The sequence below is a fragment of the Silene latifolia genome, chromosome X (genome assembly GCF_048544455.1).
Source record: "Silene latifolia isolate original U9 population chromosome X, ASM4854445v1, whole genome shotgun sequence".
Classification (NCBI taxonomy): domain Eukaryota; kingdom Viridiplantae; phylum Streptophyta; class Magnoliopsida; order Caryophyllales; family Caryophyllaceae; genus Silene; species Silene latifolia.
This window is the reverse complement of record NC_133537.1, coordinates 44,375,647-44,395,907: the sequence shown is the minus strand read 5'-3', so window position 1 is coordinate 44,395,907 and position 20,261 is coordinate 44,375,647. Positions and strand designations below refer to the sequence as shown.

At 41.7% G+C, this 20,261-nt stretch overlaps 2 protein-coding genes across 2 annotated transcripts; one reads left to right on the top strand and one right to left on the bottom strand.

The window, feature by feature from the left end:
- Window positions 1-364: 364 nt before the first annotated feature.
- Window positions 365-2,818, top strand: LOC141617274 (uncharacterized). Its single transcript, XM_074434458.1, has 7 exons — window positions 365-766; window positions 818-1,213; window positions 1,297-1,483; window positions 1,541-1,840; window positions 1,968-2,414; window positions 2,532-2,569; window positions 2,690-2,818. Exons 1-7 carry the CDS (start codon window positions 365-367, stop codon window positions 2,816-2,818), a joined length of 1,899 nt encoding a protein of 632 aa, XP_074290559.1.
- A 9,990-nt stretch (window positions 2,819-12,808) lies between these two features.
- On the bottom strand, window positions 12,809-15,295 carry LOC141617273 (uncharacterized). The gene has a single exon (XM_074434457.1). The coding sequence runs from the start codon at window positions 15,293-15,295 to the stop codon at window positions 12,809-12,811; it is 2,487 nt and encodes an 828-aa protein (XP_074290558.1).
- Window positions 15,296-20,261: the final 4,966 nt, after the last annotated feature.

Genomic DNA, 20,261 nt, shown 5'->3' with positions numbered 1-20,261 from the left:
AATATTCTATATTGTACTGATTATACAATAGTTCTCCATAATACTTAGTGAAATTCTCTCCTGGTTTGGTGCCCGTGGTTTTTTCCCATTTAAGGGTTTTCCACGTACAAATTCTGTTGTCATTCTTTATTTTCTTTGCTTTACTTTACGCACATAGTAGCCTATCCTGCAATCGTAGTCCAAATAGTCGAGCTAGTTAACCCTGCAATTACTCTACCCTGACCTGATTCAGCCTTGCACAGAATCTACCCAAAACAATCGCCCACCGTGGGGGCATCTAGCTCATTAAAATCTTTTTTCCTTCCCACCAAAAAAAAATATTTTTTCCCTCTCACAACAAAACTATAAAAGAAATTAACAGAAAATGGCACAACCCACTGTGGAAGAACAATTGAACGCCGCCCTACAACAGTTCGCAGAAATGGAGAATCTGAAAGAAAACATGGCTCAAAGTGAGGCTGAAATCCTACAGCTGAAAGAATCTGAGTCAGCCCTGAAACAGAAGTTGGAAAAAACTCAGGGATCAGGCTCCAAAATTCAGCCAGGAACTCCGTTCTCATCAATCATTAAACATTTTGATTTTTCAAATTTTGGGAGCCCTAGTGCCAAGAAAGTGATCAACACAGGTGATGAAGAAACTCCCAAAGATGATGAAGAGAAGCCTGATGAGACAGGAGCAGCAATCATGATGGCGGTAGTCCAGGAGATCAAGAAGCTCCATGAAAAAATCGAAAAGATACCTGGAGTGCCCATCACCATGGAAGAGGTTGCACCTGATAGTTATGCTGATTCACCCTTTGTGGATGAAATAGCAAAGGTGGATCTCCCCAAGAAATTTGTGGTTCCATCCATGAGGACTTATGATGGGACCTTAGATCCGCAAAATCATGTGGCCTTCAATAAACAAAAAATGTTAGCTGCATTAATTCCAAGCGAGTATAGGGAGGTCTGCATGTGCAAAGGATTTGGAACAACCCTAACCGGTCCTGCGCTGCAGTGGTACATTAACCTGCCCAATGGAAGTATCAAGTCCTTTGCTAACCTGATCAACACCTTCAACCAGCAGTTTGCAAGCAGCAGGGAATTAGAAAAGCGTTCCAGTAACCTATATAGGATTACCCAGAAGCCGGATGAAACCCTCAGAGCCTTCCTGAACAGATTTAATAAAGAGAAGGTGTCCATTCCTAGATGTGATGTTGGGACACCAGTGGAGGCATTCAGGCAGGGGTATTACCCCATAGTAATCTCTATGGAGAACTCACTAAGTATCCCTGCCATACCTTCGAGGATGTTCAGGCCAAGACGCTTCCTTATATCAGGCTAGAAGAAGACAAGAGCTACAAGGTTGGAGCATCCAGCAATACAAAGGACTATGAAAAGACGAACAGGAAAAGTGTAGGTTACAACAGGGGAAGCAGTCACAGGACAACCCTGTATACCAGGGCTGATCATTCAGAAGTCAACGTGACACAAGAACAGCAAGGTAAGGCTAAGGTTAATCCACCTATTTTTGAACATAACTTTTGCGTTGACATTGCAGGCCTGATCCGGCGACTTGACAGCATGGGACTAGTAGTCAGATGGCCTAGAAAGTTGGACAACCCTAACCCAATAAGAGACCAGACCAAATGGTGTGAGTTCTATATGGATGTAGGACACGTAACAGAGGACTGTTTTACTCTCAGAAAGGAGGTAGCCTACCTATTGAAGGTTGGATATCTCAAAGATCTGATCAGAACCAAAGGTAGCCAATCTGATCAGAATAGAAGCAACCAGGAGCAAAAGCAAAAGCGCAATCTTCCTCCACCACCTCCTCTCTATGAAGTAAAATTCATAAATGGTGGATCGAAAATTTGTGTCCTGACCAGTTCAGTAGCAAAAAAAGATAGCTAGGACTCCTCAGACGAAGTCACCCTGCAAGCCTGATAGTTTACCGCCCATCACATTCAGTGATTGTGACTTGGTAGACATTCCTGATCTGCATCATGACGGCCTGGTGATCTCCATGCAAATTAGGACTACCAATGTAAGGAGGATCTTAATAGATGGAGGCAGCTCGGTGAACCTGATCATGCTAGATATACTCAAAGCCATGAAAATTAAAGAGGACCAAATTACTAAGAAATTCAGCGTCTTGGTAGGATTCAATGGAGAAACAAGGAACACGTTAGGAGAAATCTATCTCCCTACCTATGTTAAAGGTGTTGTATCCTATGAAAGATCTGGGGTCCTTGACTGTCTGTCCTCTTACAATGTCATTCTAGGCAGGCCATGGATCCATAATCTCAAGGCCGTTCCCTCAACCTATCACCAGTGTGTCAAGATACCAACAGAATGGGGAATAGCAACCATTAAAGGTGAGCATAAATCAGCCCAGGAATGCTACCCTGAGGACCTGAAGCCTTCCAAGGCAGGTAAGTCCCTTGCATAGCAATTAAAATACTCTGTCAGGAGCACATACGTAGCACCACCAAAGATGGAAATGGATCAGGTAATCCTCGATTCTGAGTAACTTGACAGGTATGTTCTAGTTGGGTCTGATGCCCCTGACACTATCAGGCCTGATTTAGTAAGTTTTCTCAAAAATAAATCTTCATGTTTTGCTTGGTCTCACTTTGATATGACTGGAATTAGCGCGGATATTATCACTCATAAGCTCAATATTGACACATCTTTCAAGCCTGTGCAGCAAAAAAGACGAAAATTCGGACCTGAAAGAAACCTAATCATCAATGAAGAAGTAGACAAGCTCTTGGACATGGGCATGATCAAGGAAGTTATGTACCCTGAATGGCTAGCAAACGTGGTTGTCGTATAAAAGAAGAATGGAAAATGGAGAGTCTGTGTAGATTACACTGACCTGAACAAAGCCTGCCCCAAAGATCCATTCCCTCTACCACACATTGACGCCATGGTAGACGCAACGGCAGGGCACGAGATGCTAACATTCATGGATGCTTCCAGTGGATTCAACCAGATAAAGATGCATCTTGCTGGCCAGGAGAGTACTGCATTCATTACTGACCGAGGCATATATTGCTACACTGTCATGCCATTCAGTCTAAAGAATGCAAGGGCAACATACCAACGCCTGGTCAACATGATGTTTAAAGATCATATTGGGGACATTATGGAAGTTTACATCGATGATATGGTGGTGAAATCCAAGAATGCACAAGATCATGTGAAGCATTTAGAAATAGCATTTCAAATCTTGGAAAAATATAACATGAAGCTCAACCATACAAAATGCCACTTTGGATTCTCTACAAGGAAGTTCCTAGGCTATATGGTGACAAAACGGGGCATAGAATCCAGTCCAGAACAAATTAAAGCTATACTAGAGTTACAGTCACCCAGGTCTGTTAAAGGCATCTAGAAACTGACAGGCAGGGTGGCTGCCCTGAACAGATTCATAACCAGATCTTCTGAGAGGTGTAAAACATTTTACAGCCTGCTCAAGAAAAATAAACAGTTCCACTGGACACTTGAACATGAAGCAGCCTTCCAGGATCTAAAGTTATACCTTTCATCTCCACCTTTACTGGCCAAGCCAGAAAAAGGGGAACCCCTGTCAATATACCTATCCGTGACCGACACAGCAGTAAGTGCAGTCCTGGTGAAGGAACAAGAAGGTCAGCAATACCCTGTCTATTATGTAAGTATATGTCTTAGTTTTAATTATGTCATGTGCAAAGTTACGCCGCTACTTTGAATGTCACCCTATAATAGTCAGGACTAACCTACCCATAAAATCTGTCCTGCGGAAGCCTGAACTGTCTCCTACGATGGCCAAATGATCAGTCCAGCTTAGTATCGATGATATTACCTTTGAACCCAGGACAGCAATCAAATCACAGTCCTTAGTAGACTTTGTGGCTGATTTCAGCCCTAACCTAGAATCAGACCTGACCAAAGAAGTTTACCAGTTAGAAAATAAAACATCAGACCAGGAATGGACCCTGGTCACAGATGGGGCATCCAATGTACGGGGTACAGGGTTAGGATTAGTGCTAAAATCGTCACAAGGGGACATAATAGCTCAGGCTGTGAGTTGTGAATTCAAGGCTGCCAATAATGAAGCAGAATATGAAGCCCTCATAGCAGGAGTCAAGGTAAGTCTAGACCTCGATGTTCAAAACTTAAAGGTAAAAACTGACTCACTTTTAATTGCCAATGAGATAAAAGGAATTTACACAGTAAAAGATGAAAAAATGATTTTGTATTTAGAATATGCCAAAAAACTTTGCGCTAAATTTCACTCATTTGATATCGAGCAAATACCAAGAGACCTGAATACCCAGGCTGATGCCCTAGCTAGCCTTGGTTCAAATTTTACCCCTGCTATTTTTTATGAAGTACCTATAGTCTATTTACTTGAACCTGCTATTAGCAAGCCTGAACAGGTGAATCCTGTCAATACTGACAATAATTCATGGACTAAACCTTATTATGACTGGTTCCTACGAGGCATATTACTTGAGGACAGGCATGAGGCCAGAGCCTTCAAAATCAGAGCTTCTACCTATTCCATTATCAATAACACTTTGTTTAAAAGATCTTAGGCTGGACCATATTTGAGGTGCCTTGAACCACATGAAGCCAGGCAGGTAATCCAAGAGATACATGATGGATATTGTGGCAACCACAAAAGTGGCAGAAGCCTGGCAAGCAAGATACTCAGGACTGGCTATTATTGGCCAACCCTAAGAGCTAACTGATTGGAATACTCTTCAAAATGTGAAGCCTGTCAAATACATGCTCCAATTATTCATCAACCATGTGAGTTACTACATTCAATTTCTGCACCCTGGCCGTTCATGAAATGGGGCATGGACATAGTAGGAAAGTTACCAGTAGCTCCAGGCCAGAAAGTATTCATGCTAGCCATGACTGACTACTTCTCCAAATGGATAGAAGCTCATTCATTCAGGCAGGTCACTGAGAAGGAAGTAATATATTTTATCAGGAAAAATATCATTTGCAGGTATGGAATTCCTTCAGAAATAGTGTGTGATAATGGCACACAGTTCGTTGCAAAAAAAGACTATGGCTTTTTGTGCTGAATGGAATATCAACCCGGTAACGTCAACCCGTGGATATCCAAAGGCAAATAGCCAGGCTGAATCAAGTAACAAAGTTGTCATCAGCTGCCTGAAGAAGAAGCTAAAGATAAAATGAGGCAGATGGGCAGAAGAACTCCCACTAGTATTATGGGCAGACAGGACAACTCCAAAACCTTCAACTGGCCAAACACCTTATTCTTTGGTGTATGGCTGTGAAGCAGTTATCCATGTAGAAATCCGCGTACCAACCTCAAGATACAGCCTGAATAGTACAGAAACAAATGACAGCCTGATGCAAGACAGCCTGGCCTTAACAGAAGAATTGAGAGATGCTGCCAAAATCATGATAGCATTGTATCAACAAGAAGTAGCGAGAAGTTACAATAAAAATGTAAAAGCTTGAGTTTTCAGGGAAGGGGACCTTGTCCTACGAAAAGTATTCCCAAACAAAAAAGAAAAATCAGCCGGCAAGCTAGCCCCTGTATGGGAAGGCCCCTATTTAATCGACTCAATCGTCGGACAAGGAGCATACAGGCTCCAAACCCTAGATGGAGAAATGATTCCAAGATCCTGGAATGTAACACATCTGAAATTATTTCATATATAAAATCTCAGAATAAAACAGCCTTATCCTGTCCTGACCAGGTAAAAATCCAGTACCTCTATTTGACGTGTTTTATTCTGCATACATTGCTTGCCTGTCTTATATGTTCTATGTGTAACCTATATGTAAAACTCGGATGATCAACCTTGATATGATATATGCATCTCAAATATAATATTTGAATCCTGAAAAATTATACATGATATGTTGTTGCATGAATAAGTCTTCAGGATTGAGGGCTACTCTATTATATTTCAGCTTTATTTTTTGTTCAAGTATTTTTTTAAAAATGAACTTTTTTGCACCCTGTCGTGCCTAACGTAGTTGGTAACCCACACCAGATACGGCAAATACAGGACCAACCAGACATGAAGTAATTGTTTGACTTGACTATTTACCGCGCACGTCTACAACAGCTGGACGCAGCAATGTGACGGGTAAGAAGGTGAGAGATCATGACGACACATCCAAAAGCCCTCTAGACAGGCCGAATACCTAGCCCTCCAGACATGCAGGGGACATAAGCCCTCTAGACAGGCCGGCTTCCCACCCACTTCAACCATGACAGAGTTCAAACTGCACATGGTTGAAAACTTACACAGGACTGAATGATTAAAACAGATTAACAGGTTCAAAGAAAGCATACTAACAAGCCTGAAGAAAACAGGATAACAGGGTTAAAAAAGGAAGCCTAAAAGGCGAACTTTATATTAAATAAAGCCCTTACCCCCTAGGGCAAAGGCATCAAAATATTCATATCCTTCCAGGGATAACCTCCCTGACCAGGACCACAAAAATACCAAATTGTCTTTCCAGGGACATCCCCCCTGGATGGGCTAAAACCAAACAAGAAATATTTAAAAACTACTGCTCTCCCTTGGAAGCATCATCCACAGCAACATTATTAGCCTCTTCATCCTCAGCATCCTGCTCCCTAGGAGAGTCAACCTCCTGATCCTCACGAAGATTATGCAAGTCAGGATACCTACCAGCAGCAATAGCCATCTCCGCTTCAGGGTTCCAATTAGCCCTGGCTTCTACAGGCTCAGACATAGCAGCAGCCTTGCCCTTAATAAAGAAATAAAATGAGGCATCATCTAGCTTGCCTTCTAAATCATATTTCTCAAGACAAAGCTCCTCGTTCCTATTCATCACCTCCTGTAGCAACTGCTTGCTGGATCCAACCTCAAGCTTGGCAGCATCACGTTCAGCCTGCACCCTCTTCAAATCAGCCCTGGCAGCAGCTAAGTCAGCCTGAGCAAAGGAAAACTCAGACTTCAACTTATCAAAATCAGAGCCAATTGAATTGACCCTGGCTACCAGTGAAGTATATTGATAAGCATTGAGAAGGCATGACATCGCAGCCTGAACAAAGAAATAAAAACAAGCCATCAACAATATAACTCAAGAGACTATCAAGAGGAAAAATCAGGAAGAAAGAAAAGAAAAACCACCTCTCCTGAAGATGCAAGAGCATCTGTCACACGGTTGACATCGTGATCGACCATGGCAACTGCCTTGGTAGAAGACTCAACAGGGTCTATTGACAGGGTTGAAAGAGAGATAGAAGCAGTATACTCCTGGATCTTTTCCCTAGCAAAGTCCATATTATCTACCCTGGCCTTCACCTCTTTGATAGGAGCAGTAATACCAGCCTCTAACTGCTTTCTCTTTTGGGCTGGTGGAGTAGTCTCAACAAAGATAGCAGGAGTATCAGTCAAATTAATCGGTTGATCAGGTACTATTCCACTGCCAGAGACAGGACCGCCACTACCTTGTGAACCCTCCTCCTTCACCTTGGCAAGCCCGACGTTCAGGTCAGCAGTACCAAACCTGGCCAGCCTAGTAGATGACCTAGTGGCTGCAAAACGAATGACTGTATCAGTGATACAGTAACTGCTATATCACAAGAATAAATAAGCAAACAAACATAAGTAAGGATCTTACTACCGGAAGTTGAAGCACCAATAGCCTTAGCAGACCTAGGGACTCTAGCAGGTCCAATAGTTTTCAGGCAATGGGGAAAACGCTCTACCCCACAGCAGAATGGCCATGTTCTCTCTGTTGAGGGTATGGCCAGGAAAGCAGATACCTTTTCAGAAGGATAATCAATATGGCTCCCCTAATCATACACTGCAAGAAAGGTACACCTTGTTTGAATTATTTATTTTCTACTAATAAACTTTAGTGCATGAAGAGAAAATATTTTTAGGTTACTTACCAGCAAGGCAGGCGTCAAAATTAAGATATGCCATGTCAGGCCCAATCGAGTTGGTCTTGACAAACATATAGCCAACAACCCAATTTTTATCATGACCGCTATCCAGGTTACTGAGCAGGGGAGTAATTGAAGGCCTGACCTTGAAACTAACCTTGCCAGGATAATTTGTTCTCAAAGAACAACAACTTTTCAGGTCCTCAAGAGAGAAAGACAGATTGTGTTTTTTGCACAGATATACAATTGAATGAACCACCTTCCAGATCATAGGCATCATCTGATAGAGAGGAATACCAATTTCTTTGATCACCTCGACCATCGGGGAGAAGGAGGAAGCTTAAAGTCTGCCCTGAAGGCCCATTCATGGACACAGAACCACCCAAGGCAGGACCAGTCAGCACTAATAGGAGAATCCTCAGGAATCCACACCTCGGCATCAGCAGGAATAATCCCTTTATCCTTCAAAATTTGAGCAAATTCAGGTTTGAGGCGATTGGGGGGAGATTGTTTTTCATCGAGTGCTTTCGTGGGTTTGAATTCAAACTCTTTGTGAATGATGGATATCATCTCCATAGGAGGGACAGTAGAAGTTTTCTCAGAAGGTTCAGGCTGGTTTTCAGAAATAATTTCAGCATGTTTTTGGGTTAAAGGACTGCTAGGAGCAACGGCACCCCTGGTAGATTTTCTTTTGGCAACCATGGTGTTAGTTTCTGTGAGTTTCTGGAAAAACTGAGTAAAATTCGAGAGGTTGAAGATGAAGATTGAAAGAGAAGTTTGAAGATTTCTAAGGAATTGATCGAAGTCTTGATGAAAGATAGAGCAAGGGTTAACTCACGGTGAATACTTAGGGTTTACTGCAACTTGCATGCAGTAATTAAAGCGGTTGCAGTAAATAGGACACTTGTCAAAATTAAACCGACTAGCCATTATTTGCGATAAGCATAATCAACCGTCCTTAAGAAGGTACTTAGTCAGAAGGATAGTTATCTTCTCATTTCTAGCCTGACCCAGCAATAATGAGAAGATAAGGGGCAATTGTTGGGCCTGATATTTCCGCAGTTACCCTGGCCTGATAATCAGGGTATGGCTGTCATGGAAAGTTCAAGTTCAGTGCTAGATAACCAAGCCTGGACCCATGTACCATCTCCATGGTCAAGTTCAACTCTGACCTGACAATCAAGACAAAAGTGTCAGGACAGCTCAGGACAGGCACCAAGCAGGAGAGGACAACGGTTAAGCAAACAAATATTATTTGACCAAATCAAGGATAATTATGGAGAATATTTCAGCATTATTACACCAATTAAGTGAGTAATTAAGGAGAATATTATATCATATCATCAAGCATTTAACCGATTATTGATAAGCATTAAAGGCGCAATTAATGGCGTCATTAAGAGAGAATATTACGCCATAATTGTGGAGATTATTCAGCCCAATGAAGATTATTATATAAGGAGGAGTCAAGATCATTTCAAGACACATTCTACTATGCAACAAGCAAACACATTACAACACTTAGGCAAAATATTCTATATTGTACTGATTATACAATAATTCTCCATAATACTTAGTGAAATCCTCACTTGGCTTGGTGCCCGTGGTTTTTTCTCATTTAAGGGTTTTCCACGTACAAATTCTAGTGTCATTCTTTATTTTATTTGTTTTACTTTACGCTCATAGTAGCCTGTCCTACAATCGTAGTCCAGATTGTCGAGCTAGTTAACCCTGCAATTACTCTACCCTGACCTGATTCAGGCTTGCGCAGAATCTACCCAAAACATCATGTGAATTATTCTAGCACAAATAGGGGTGTAAAGTGTAGAACATGACTCATGGAGTTTATTTTACTGGACCTGCCCCCACGTGATAACAGGTGGTCGCTCCTCCAGGCTTTCTGATCCTGCAAGAGGGTTAGAGACGGGCGAAATAGTACCAAATAGTGGAGTTGTAGTGACACTGGTTCAGTTTGTCAATCTGGTTCCTGCTGGCTGAAAGTTCCTGCAACAGGGAGGAATTTAGCTCCAACAGAACTACAAGATACGATGTTACCTGATGCTGCCTCCATTCTGGTCAACATGGGAGAGCAGCACGATGCTAGGCATCCATGGTGTCCTCCGCTTACTGCAGGCTCCAGATTATCTCTTTGAAACTTTTGCCCCCAGCATGGTATCACTGACTCTGTGCGCCTGTACTGAGCATTTCTGCTGGTTCGCCTCCTACTAGTACACATGTTGCTGGTATGCTGTTGGCGGTTTTTGGTACACTGACCATTCCTGCTCTCTGGTAGCTAGAGGCTGGAGGGACTCTGGCGTTCAGATCTGCTGTAGAACTCTAGAGGAACTTCGGGAACCAAAGTTCTAGGAAGTAGGACCGCAAAATTCCTGAGGAACTCTGGAAGAATTCTGGGACAAGATCTGCTGGAGGACTCTGGGCAACTCCAGGGACCAGATCTTCTGCTTCGGGGAGAAGATCCATGGCTGAATTCTGGAGGGATTCCGGGATCCAGATCTTCGGCTTCAGGGAGCAGATCTACGGCTCCGGAGAGCAAATCTACTGCTGCATGCCGGAGGAATTTGGGAACCATAACTGCTGCTGGCCTCGAGGGAAATTCCGGGGACCAGATCTGTTGCTGGTCTCTAGTGGGACTTCAGGGAGCAGATCTGTTGCGGGACTTCTGGAGGATCACAAGAAGCAGATCTGCTGCTGGATTCCGGATAACTTCTGGGAAGAAGATCTACTGCTGATTTTTGGACGATACCCGGAAGCAGATTTGCTGCTGGCTTTCGGATGAATTATGGGGAGCGGATCTACTGCTGACTTCATGAATAGTGATGAGATCTTGTTCGCTAGCAGACATGGTACCGGAGATTGACTTGATGACAACTTGGCTATAGATATCGATCACCATGCCCCACTGTGGGCGCCAAACTGTTTTGGTATATTTCTACCAATTAGGGTTAAAGTGACCGACTCTTTTTAGCCTCGTAACGGGGCGTTAAATTATATATGACTTGTGATGGAATATGTACATAATTAAGACGGAGCAACAATATAAATAAAGTAAAGGACGAAATAAGGAAATAATGACACGAGAAATTTTGGTGACGCGGAAAACCCGATGTGGGAAACAACCGCGGGGGGAGTCGGTATCTCGCCAATAATCCACTATGTAGTAATCGGAGCACAAGTACAGTATACAGTATGTTACGGATGCTTGTACGTACAAAGGGGATGTACAGTACACAATTGGGATGATATTGAATACTTTTTGTGGGTATTTCGTAGGTTTGTACAGGGGTGCTTATTATACGATAATGATGATGCAATCATTATCTAATGATGAACTCATGGTAATTGGTTGGAGTTAAAGGCAGAACTTGTCTCATGTGTCTCTTATTATTCGTAGCTTTAGGATAAGAATTGGCGATTGGCTCCGGCTTTGTTGTACGCCGTTGTGCTTGTTCTTGTCTGGATGAATTATGGATGTCTTCTCTTGTTTATCTTCCATCTATTTATAGTGAAAAGACCCTAGTGGGTTTATTAGGGTTTCCCACTTAATTGCCTTGCTCTTCAAGGTAGAGTTTGGGTCATACCCATCATTAGTCTTCTACCCGTATTCCTCTTCCTTCGGTCCTTGGGCCCGACTCCCCCATGTATGTCATTGGTCCATTGCTCATTAGTTACCCACTTATCTCGTGCCACGTAGCCCAGGCCAAATAGTATAATTTTGGACCTAACACTAAGGAAAATGTCTTGTTGGTTAGGCAAGAACTGTTGGCACGGCTTTAAGGGTGAATTTTTCTTCATCTTCTTTAGTTTTCAGTGCTATGTTTTTCTTTCTTTCTTTCTTACAAGCTCTATTTATTTTCATCGTGCTTGCATATGATTGATGCATGTTAAAGGAAGTATGCTTGAAGATGGTCACTAGAAAGGAAGTTGTATTTAATGTCGTAGGCCATAATACTTATACTTAAATAGGAGAGATTATAAATGGCAGTTCTACAAACCCAGCAACTTCACATAAATAGAGATATGTATTAAAAAAAATATGAGTTTTGTTTATACTCTCTGCAGCTAAAATTGGTGAAACTTTCTAGATGAAAGTTTCCAGATTAATGGTTGTTGAACGCCTAAACCTAGCCAAGTAGATGAACTTTATCTCCTTACCATCACTTCACATTTGGCAGAATTTATTGACACGTTGTAGATTTCGTGCATTAAGTTTCTTAAAAAGTTTGAGGTTGTTAAATTATTGCTACTTGGGATTGCTGATGTAGTATATTTTGCTGAACTTTCCTAGAATTATGTGCGAGAGTAGATGATTGATTATGTCCTCCTGAATCTTCCCTTAGAGGAAAAAAAATGATAACCATCTACTTCTCTTAGACGTCATATTGTGAATGATGTTATGAGCTTTGTGAACAATGTAGTGTGCGATGACGCTAGTATGTTTAACCTTGCTTTGCTTACTTGAAGCTATTTGTGAAATTGGAGATGAAAATCATTTTGTAGCTCCGCTAAGGATGATAAGTTCCATTTAAGAGGGAAAGATTGTAATACCACATAAATTTCGAAAATAATGTTTTGATTTCTAAACTCGAACTTCGAGGACGAAGTTCCTTTTAAGGAGGAAAGATTGTAATACTACTAATATTTTTGGTATTTTCTTTGGCTTGTGTTACCGCTTTAAAATAATTTATATAAATGATTTATCGAATTGGAAATTATTTATTTACTTTATTTTACTATACTATTTTATTTGGAAAAGCAATTGGGGTTATAGTTATATTGGATCAAACCTCGAGCCCAACATATTTCTAGTTATAAATAATCGTAGTTACTAGTTATCTAATTTTTTTTTTTTTTTTTTTTTTTGACAACAATGAACCATTATATTAAAGGACGAAGCAATACGAGTTAGCTTTTTGCGGACTTACGGCACCGATGAGGATAAATTACAAACAAAGCACGGATTTCTCGGATGGAATTCCGCACAGTAATTGGGACTGGCAAAGTGGTTGCCAGAACTGCAGATAGTTTACAACAAGTAACCTGAAAACAAACAGAACCCAGGCCCACCGAATGGGCGTATTGCATAGCTTGTAACAGAGCTCTAGTCGATGCATCCAGAAATGAATTTGCGCGTAAAATGCGTGAGTCGGAGAAATGCAAATCAGAACAGCGGATGCAGCAGGTGAAGCAACGCGTGCGTGGGGCAGTGCGTGGTGAAACAGAGATCGAAAACACTGTTCGTGGAAGGGTTGATTGACCCAGAACAGCAGCAGGCGCATCTATACCATAAAGTGATTTTAGAAGTGGAAAACTCACCTCTGGAAGTCGACTATGTGAGTGCATCAGATCTTGAATAATGCAACATGTAACCACAGGGTCAACCATCTTGTTTCGAAAAAGCACTGAATTGCGAGTAGTCCAGATGGCCTGGAGAACACAGCAGAAGTAAAGCAGCAGCCATTTTCGATCAGATGCCAAAGCTTGGCGATATAGATATGACACAAAATCTGCAATCCAAGAGACGAAAGGAATAGATGGGTTAGCAATGGAGTTAATCCCAAGGGCAGATGCTTTCCAGATATGCTGGGCAAAGACACAGTTCCGAAACAAATGCTCTTCAGTTTCAGGGGATGCCCGACATAGTGGACATACGGAGTCGACTGGCACATGTTTTGAAAGCAAATTATCAGCTGTTGGCATAATGTTATGAGCTAACCGCCATAACATAACCGAGTGTTTGGGTGGAATTTCCTTTCTCCAAACGAGCTGCCAAGGAAAGTTATGGACAATCGAGCGAATACAGCTGGAAGCTGGAGATTCAGACCATAGGAGGGAATAGCCAGACCTAGCTGAGTAAGTGCCATCTTCAGTATATTTCCAGTAAAGGAAGTCATCAAAGTTCGTCGCAGGTGGTTCCAAAGCAATTATTTCTTTTGCACAGGTGGAGGTAAAATATCTGAAAACCATAGTAGGATTCCAATCACCCGATTCCAGTAAGAAATCCGAAAGAGAAGGTACAGAATCCGGAGCTGGAACTGGAGCAGAAACAGATGGCAGAGCACCATTAATCCAACGACTGGACCAAATATCCACCAAATTTCCGTTACCAATCTTCCAACAAATACCACTTTTAGCCGCACAGACAGCCTTGCAAATTCCAGACCATATATACGATGGTTGAGAAACGCGAGATTTAGCTAAAGGGATAGGCAAATCGCGGCCATACTTTGGAACCATATATCTTGACACCAGTGCTGTTGGCTGTGAATGGATACGCCAGAAATTCTTAAGAAGCAAAGCTTGACTGAAGAGGTGTGAATTTTTAAGACCCAGACCTCCATATTCTTTCGGCGCTTGCAGTACACTTTGTGAAACCCAGTGAATAGACTGCTTATTCCAATCATTACGCCACCAGAAAGACGCCAGCAAGGAGTCTATTTTACGGCATACACCAAGAGGGATAGGGACAACGGAGAAAACATGATTCAGGGAAGCCAGCAAGATGGCCGAAATAATGATCAATTTACTTGGTTGGCTGAGATGAAGAGCAGACCAGGAAGCAATGCGAGTAATAAGCTTATCAATATAAGGGAGAAACATCACAGACCGTTTCCGAGGGAAATCAATAGGAACTCCCAAATAAGTACCAAAAGCAGGCACATGATTCATCTTCAAAATAGAAGTCAGATGCTCTTTGAAGTCCACAGGTGTATTTGGGCTAAATTTAATAAAGGACTTATTAAAATTAACCATTTGACCCGAAGCCACTTCAAAATCCCTGAAAAGATCCCTTAAAGTCTCAAATGCCAGCGGTGTTGCTTTGCAGCAAAGAAGAGCGTCATCCGCATAGAACAAATGCGAAAGAGTAGGCGCGTATCTCGAGATCTTAATACCGGTGATGGAGCCAATTTTTTCAGCTTTGAGTAACTGGCGAGACAAAACTTCCATACACATTATAAAAAGATAGGGAGACAGTGGATCCCCCTGCCGAAGACCACAATACGAACGGAAAGATTCTGAGGGTTCTCCATTAATAAGTACCCTGTAAGAGATGGTAGCCACACATTCCCAAATAATGTTTTGCCAGAAAGTGGGGAAACCCATACGTTTCATTATCAGCATTAGGAAAGACCATGAAACACGATCAAAAGCTTTGTTCATATCAAGTTTAAGCACAGCGTAACAGTTTGTACCCTTTGTCGTCTTGTTAATATAGTGAAGCACCTCGTGGGCAATAAGACAGCTGTCAGACATCAGGCGTCCCGGAACAAAAGCTTGCTGAGAGTCGGAAACAATGGAAGGTATCACAAGCTTTAGCCTATTTGCAAGACATTTTGACGCAATTCGGTAAATGACATTGCAAAGACTAATAGGCCGAAACTGAGTAACCATCTCGGGGTGTTCCACCGGAATGAGAATAATATGGGTATGATTCCACTCTTTCAACATAACACCGAAATTAAGAAACGTAAGATGGTCATGCAGATACGAGGTGGCCAATCTGAGGCCAAAACACTTGATAAAAACGGGGTGTAATCCCATCTGGGCCAGGAGTCTTTGAGCCATCCATACTTCGAATCACTCGAAGAACATCATTCTCAGTAAATGGAGTAGAGAGAAGAGAGCAGTCAGCGGATGAAAGGGATGGAATATCCAGGTCAGCTAGAAAATCTGCAGTAGATTGAAAATCGTGAGCTTGAGCCAAGCGATGATCTCCAACAATAGAACGGAAATGAGAGAGAATCTCTGCTTCAATTGCAGCAGGGTCACTAATCCAGGTTCCGTCAGAAGTGCGAAGTGAAATCAGTCGTTGTTTGGAAGCACGTTGCTTAACACGATTGAATAAAAAACGAGTTGGGAGGCCATCCGTAATCTCTTTTCTTGTCTTAGTCCGCTGAAGCCAGTAACTATGTTGATTTGAGATTAGTTGAAGTTGAGATGATCGCAGATTGTGATATGAAAGGGCAGCAGCAGAGTCCAAAAGAGATGCCGAAGCAAGTTGAAGCTCATTCTCGACTGACGACCAATTTATACCGTAGCAAATGCGATGTTGAATAACCCAATTCATAACAGCAAATCGAGCAGCTGCTAGCTTGCGGGAAAGCACATATGAAGTGGATCCACAAAAAGGAGTATTCCAAGCATTAGAAACAAGTTCTAAGACTTCTGGTAGCTGAAGACACCAGTTATCAAGACGGTATGGGCGATTGCGCGATTTCGGTTGTGGTAGAAAACGTAACAAAATTGGCGAATGGTCTGAAATAAGAATAGGTAGATGCAAAACCGAAGTAGCCGGAAAAAGATCCAACCAGTCTTGAGTTGCGTATGACCGGTCTAGACGTTCCATAATACAATGTCCATCAACTTGTCCATTCATCCAAGTAAAACGAGGGCCAAAGAAGGGAATATCCACAAGACTATTCTGAAATGTCCACGCAGTAAACTCAGCTTGGCCCCTAATTGTTAAAGAACCGCCCAATTTGTCCGAATGTAATTCCACTTGATTGAAATCCCCAATAACTAGAAACGGAGAACAACCAGAGATCACATTAGAAATATTATCCCATAACATAGACCTATATTGGAAAACAGGTTCCCCGTACAGGAACATTACATACAAACCACTAAAAACACCTTGATTTACATTAATGCCCAATTTACAAAAAATAAAACGAGGGCAAATACTTATAACTTGTATATCTACAGAATTATCCCAGTACAAAAGAAGACCACCACTACAACCAGTAGAGTCCACCCCACAGTAGTTAGGAAATCCAAGATGGCGAGTCTTCATAACAGCTATATCAACAGTAGTATGGGTCTCTTGCAAAAACAAAATCAGCGGATGATATTTAAGGACACTTTGATGTAGATACGGAATTGTAGGATCATCCGCTTCACCAAATCCCCTATAATTCCAACAAAAGGTAGTCATTGGTACCCCGGTGGTGACTTAAGGTCCACCACCTGACCTATAAACACCCTCCCATCTTCATCGCTGACAGGAGACAGGAAAAGAGACGAAAACACAGTTAGTGACGAACCAAGGAAATCCCAAACATGAGAAAACAAAATTTGAAACGCTTCAAAGGCTGATAACCCAGGTCCGTACCCGTGCTTGGACACTTGCGTTTATGTGAACCAACAAAAGAAAAAGAGCCGTCCAAATCAGGTGGCTTATGCTTCGTATAGACAAAACCTGGCAAACCCAGGAAAGCATAGAGACACTCAGGGGGGAGTGCTCTAGCTCCAACAACAGACCAAAAGGAGGAATCGCATGTCAAATTCAAAAACTTTGATCTACATGAATGCTTAAAACACGGTTTACTTAAACAATTAAGCTCAGAGTGTACCTTCCTCTTAAAAACAAACTTCAATTTCTTCCCAGACGAGTCCATAGGAGAGGGGCTATAACCAGTCCCAGAACAACTCCCAGCAGCCAGAGAGTCACGAAAAAGGATACCCACATCAACCTGTCTTGGTGGTGTAGCTGGTTCAAGCAACCCAAGGTCCATGATAGGCTCCATGTCCACCTCAGGAGCAGTCATTCGAAAAGCAGGCGATATAGGACCTGCAGATGTTGAAGCTCCAGTTGGCTTAGAAGCAGAGCGGACCAAAGGATGAGCTTCCGAATCGAGAACTTCGCGAGACTCGTCTTCATGAACCATCACATCGTGCGAGCCTTTAAAAGGAGCCTCCTCATCTCCTCCATTGTCAGATGAAGAAGAAGAGAACGAAAACACCGGTGAATCTCCCCCTGAATCAACTTGAGGGGAGTCATCAGGGTCTGCAATATCGATCTTAGAAGTCAAGTATTTAACCCGCGAAGGCAAACCCATAATTTCAGGTGTATAAAACCTTGAGCCAGGTGGTCCATGAAGCACCGTCAACCCCCTGGCACTAAGCTCCTCTAGGCGTGCATGAATACGACGCGCACCCTGAAATTTCCCAGAAGGACAGTATGATACACGATGTCCCACTTCACCACATGTTTTACAAAACCTGAAAACTCCCTCATAAGAAAACGCTATCCACTGTTGCTCCCTATCACTAATAGCCAGAAAGCAGCCTGGGATCAAAGGTTTGGAAAGGTCCACCCAAACCTTCACACGAACAAAACTACGAGAAGGAGTTAAAGAATTAACCACCTCCTCCTCACAAATGTCCCCCACATGGGACAAGAGGAAAGCAGCAACAGAGGAATGCATCAGATGAAATGGGAGATGGAGAACACGCACCCAAACAGGGACAATATGAAACAACATATTGTCCTAGGAAGGTAATGTGAGCATGGACGGAGAACCATCAAACTGCCATCAATATTGACAGTCTGACGTTCTCTGAAGTAATGGTAATCAACCATAGAAGAAAACGAGAACAAGTAATAAGGTTTCATGGGTCGAATAGAAATCGACCCATTTAACCTCCAATGGATGCCAATTTGGTGCAAAATCCGGTCCACAGCCAGATAACGTTGATCAATAAAACGGGTGGTGAGAACGCTGTTGAAATCCAAACCCGTGAGATCAGCACATAAATATGGAGGTAATTTTATACTCACACCAGCACGACAAAGGGCAGTGGTGGAGGAAGAGGCCATATTTGTGAGTGGTTATATATGTGAACTGAGAGTGGAGACCTGGGTAATTAAAAACTGTAGACGCTAATTTATAGTAGATTTCAGGAACATAAAAGTGGCCGGAGAGACACGTGGCAGCAACACAGCGAAGCAGACACACGTGTTCTTGACGCAGGGCAGCAGATGACAGATCATGGCGACAATCAGAAGTGGGGAGTTTGGTTGAGAAGAGAACAAGAGGGCAAAAAGATGGAGTTAGGTCAGCTGTAAAGGAAAAGGGGAAAAATTGTCGGAGAAGTGGAGCGGAGGCGGTGGACAACCCTGAGGGTTGAGAACTCTCAATTAGAGAGAAAACTCTCTAGTGATAGAGAGAGAAATTTTTACTTGGTTTTTCTTGTTGCTGTAAAGACATAGTTATCTAATTTTATATCATACCGTAGTTATTTCTACTGCATTTCCTAGAAAACCTCGTCTTAGTTAATAAAATGAGGATCAAGCCCAAGCCCATCTTACCTACTCATCTTGCTATACCTAAATTCTCTACTTTTCTTAACCGAGTGGACTCTTTTATTTTTATTTTTATTTTCTGGTCAATATTTGTTTACTAGATATTTGGGACGGCAACATCAGTTTGATGCCCACTTTGTTTAACACTGTAGTAGTCTACATTCTTGCCTAATTAATGAGGAGATGGGCACTAATTTGATTCTATTCATCTGAGCTTCATCAAGTCAACTATATGGTGTGCTACTGTTGCTTGTGAATGTATGGTGGATCAGACTAGCTTATGTTAACCAGTTTATGTTGGGGACCAATTTGAGCAGTAAACTATGAATTTTAATGCAGGTAACACGATTCTATCGAATTTTTATTATATTATTGTTCGGGGTTGATTGATTATGTACTGTTTGTTTGTATTCATCGACTCTGATGAATAAGGTGATTATTTATGATGATTATTTGAAGTAATTGTGATTATTAATTTTATTGGTAGTTATAATATTTTGTTTTCTATACCACTATTATATTGTTTGTGAGATGAGTACGGTTTGCAGTTGATTGGGATGACAAAATTAGAGTTGATGTAACACCTTGGTTTTGTAAGCAATTAGAAAATTTAACGCTTTTAAGAGGGGGTTTTGAGGTGTTATTATACAACGAATATTTAAGGATGAGTGATGTAAAATAGTTAGCTATATATGGATCCAGGAGTTATTAGTACGTGCATCAATGTGTGCTATATTCAATATATTTGGTCAAAGCTACTAGGTTGTGCTATCAACCATTATTATTTTGGCATCATCTTATAACGAGTTTTTATATTGTATTTTCAATTGTCGTTTTCTTTGTCCAAGACATGTGGGTGAGTAGTCCGGAGTTTTACTCCGAGTGTCGAGCAGTTCTTTAAGTACGTAGAACATATGACGATATGGGATTGAAATTGAGATAGTATAGGTATTGAGTTATGAGGCTGTGACATTAATGTCTATTGTTCTTACACATAATAGTATATATATTTTTACTTTGTTAATTTGATTGTTTGTGAGACAGGTTAATAACAATGGTATAGTTTAGAGTTGTTAATTGAAAGTCCTTTTGATTTTACTTAATGAGGCAATTAAGTTGGGCCATGAAAAGGAATTATGCGGTGATGGTGTGTGCGAGTATCTTATAGTAAGTATATGTCATAAATTACTTGGTGTAGGCAATTTGGTTTGACAGAGACTCTGAGAGAGCCATATTATGGTAGAAATATTCTTAATTTAGGAGCATGGAGTA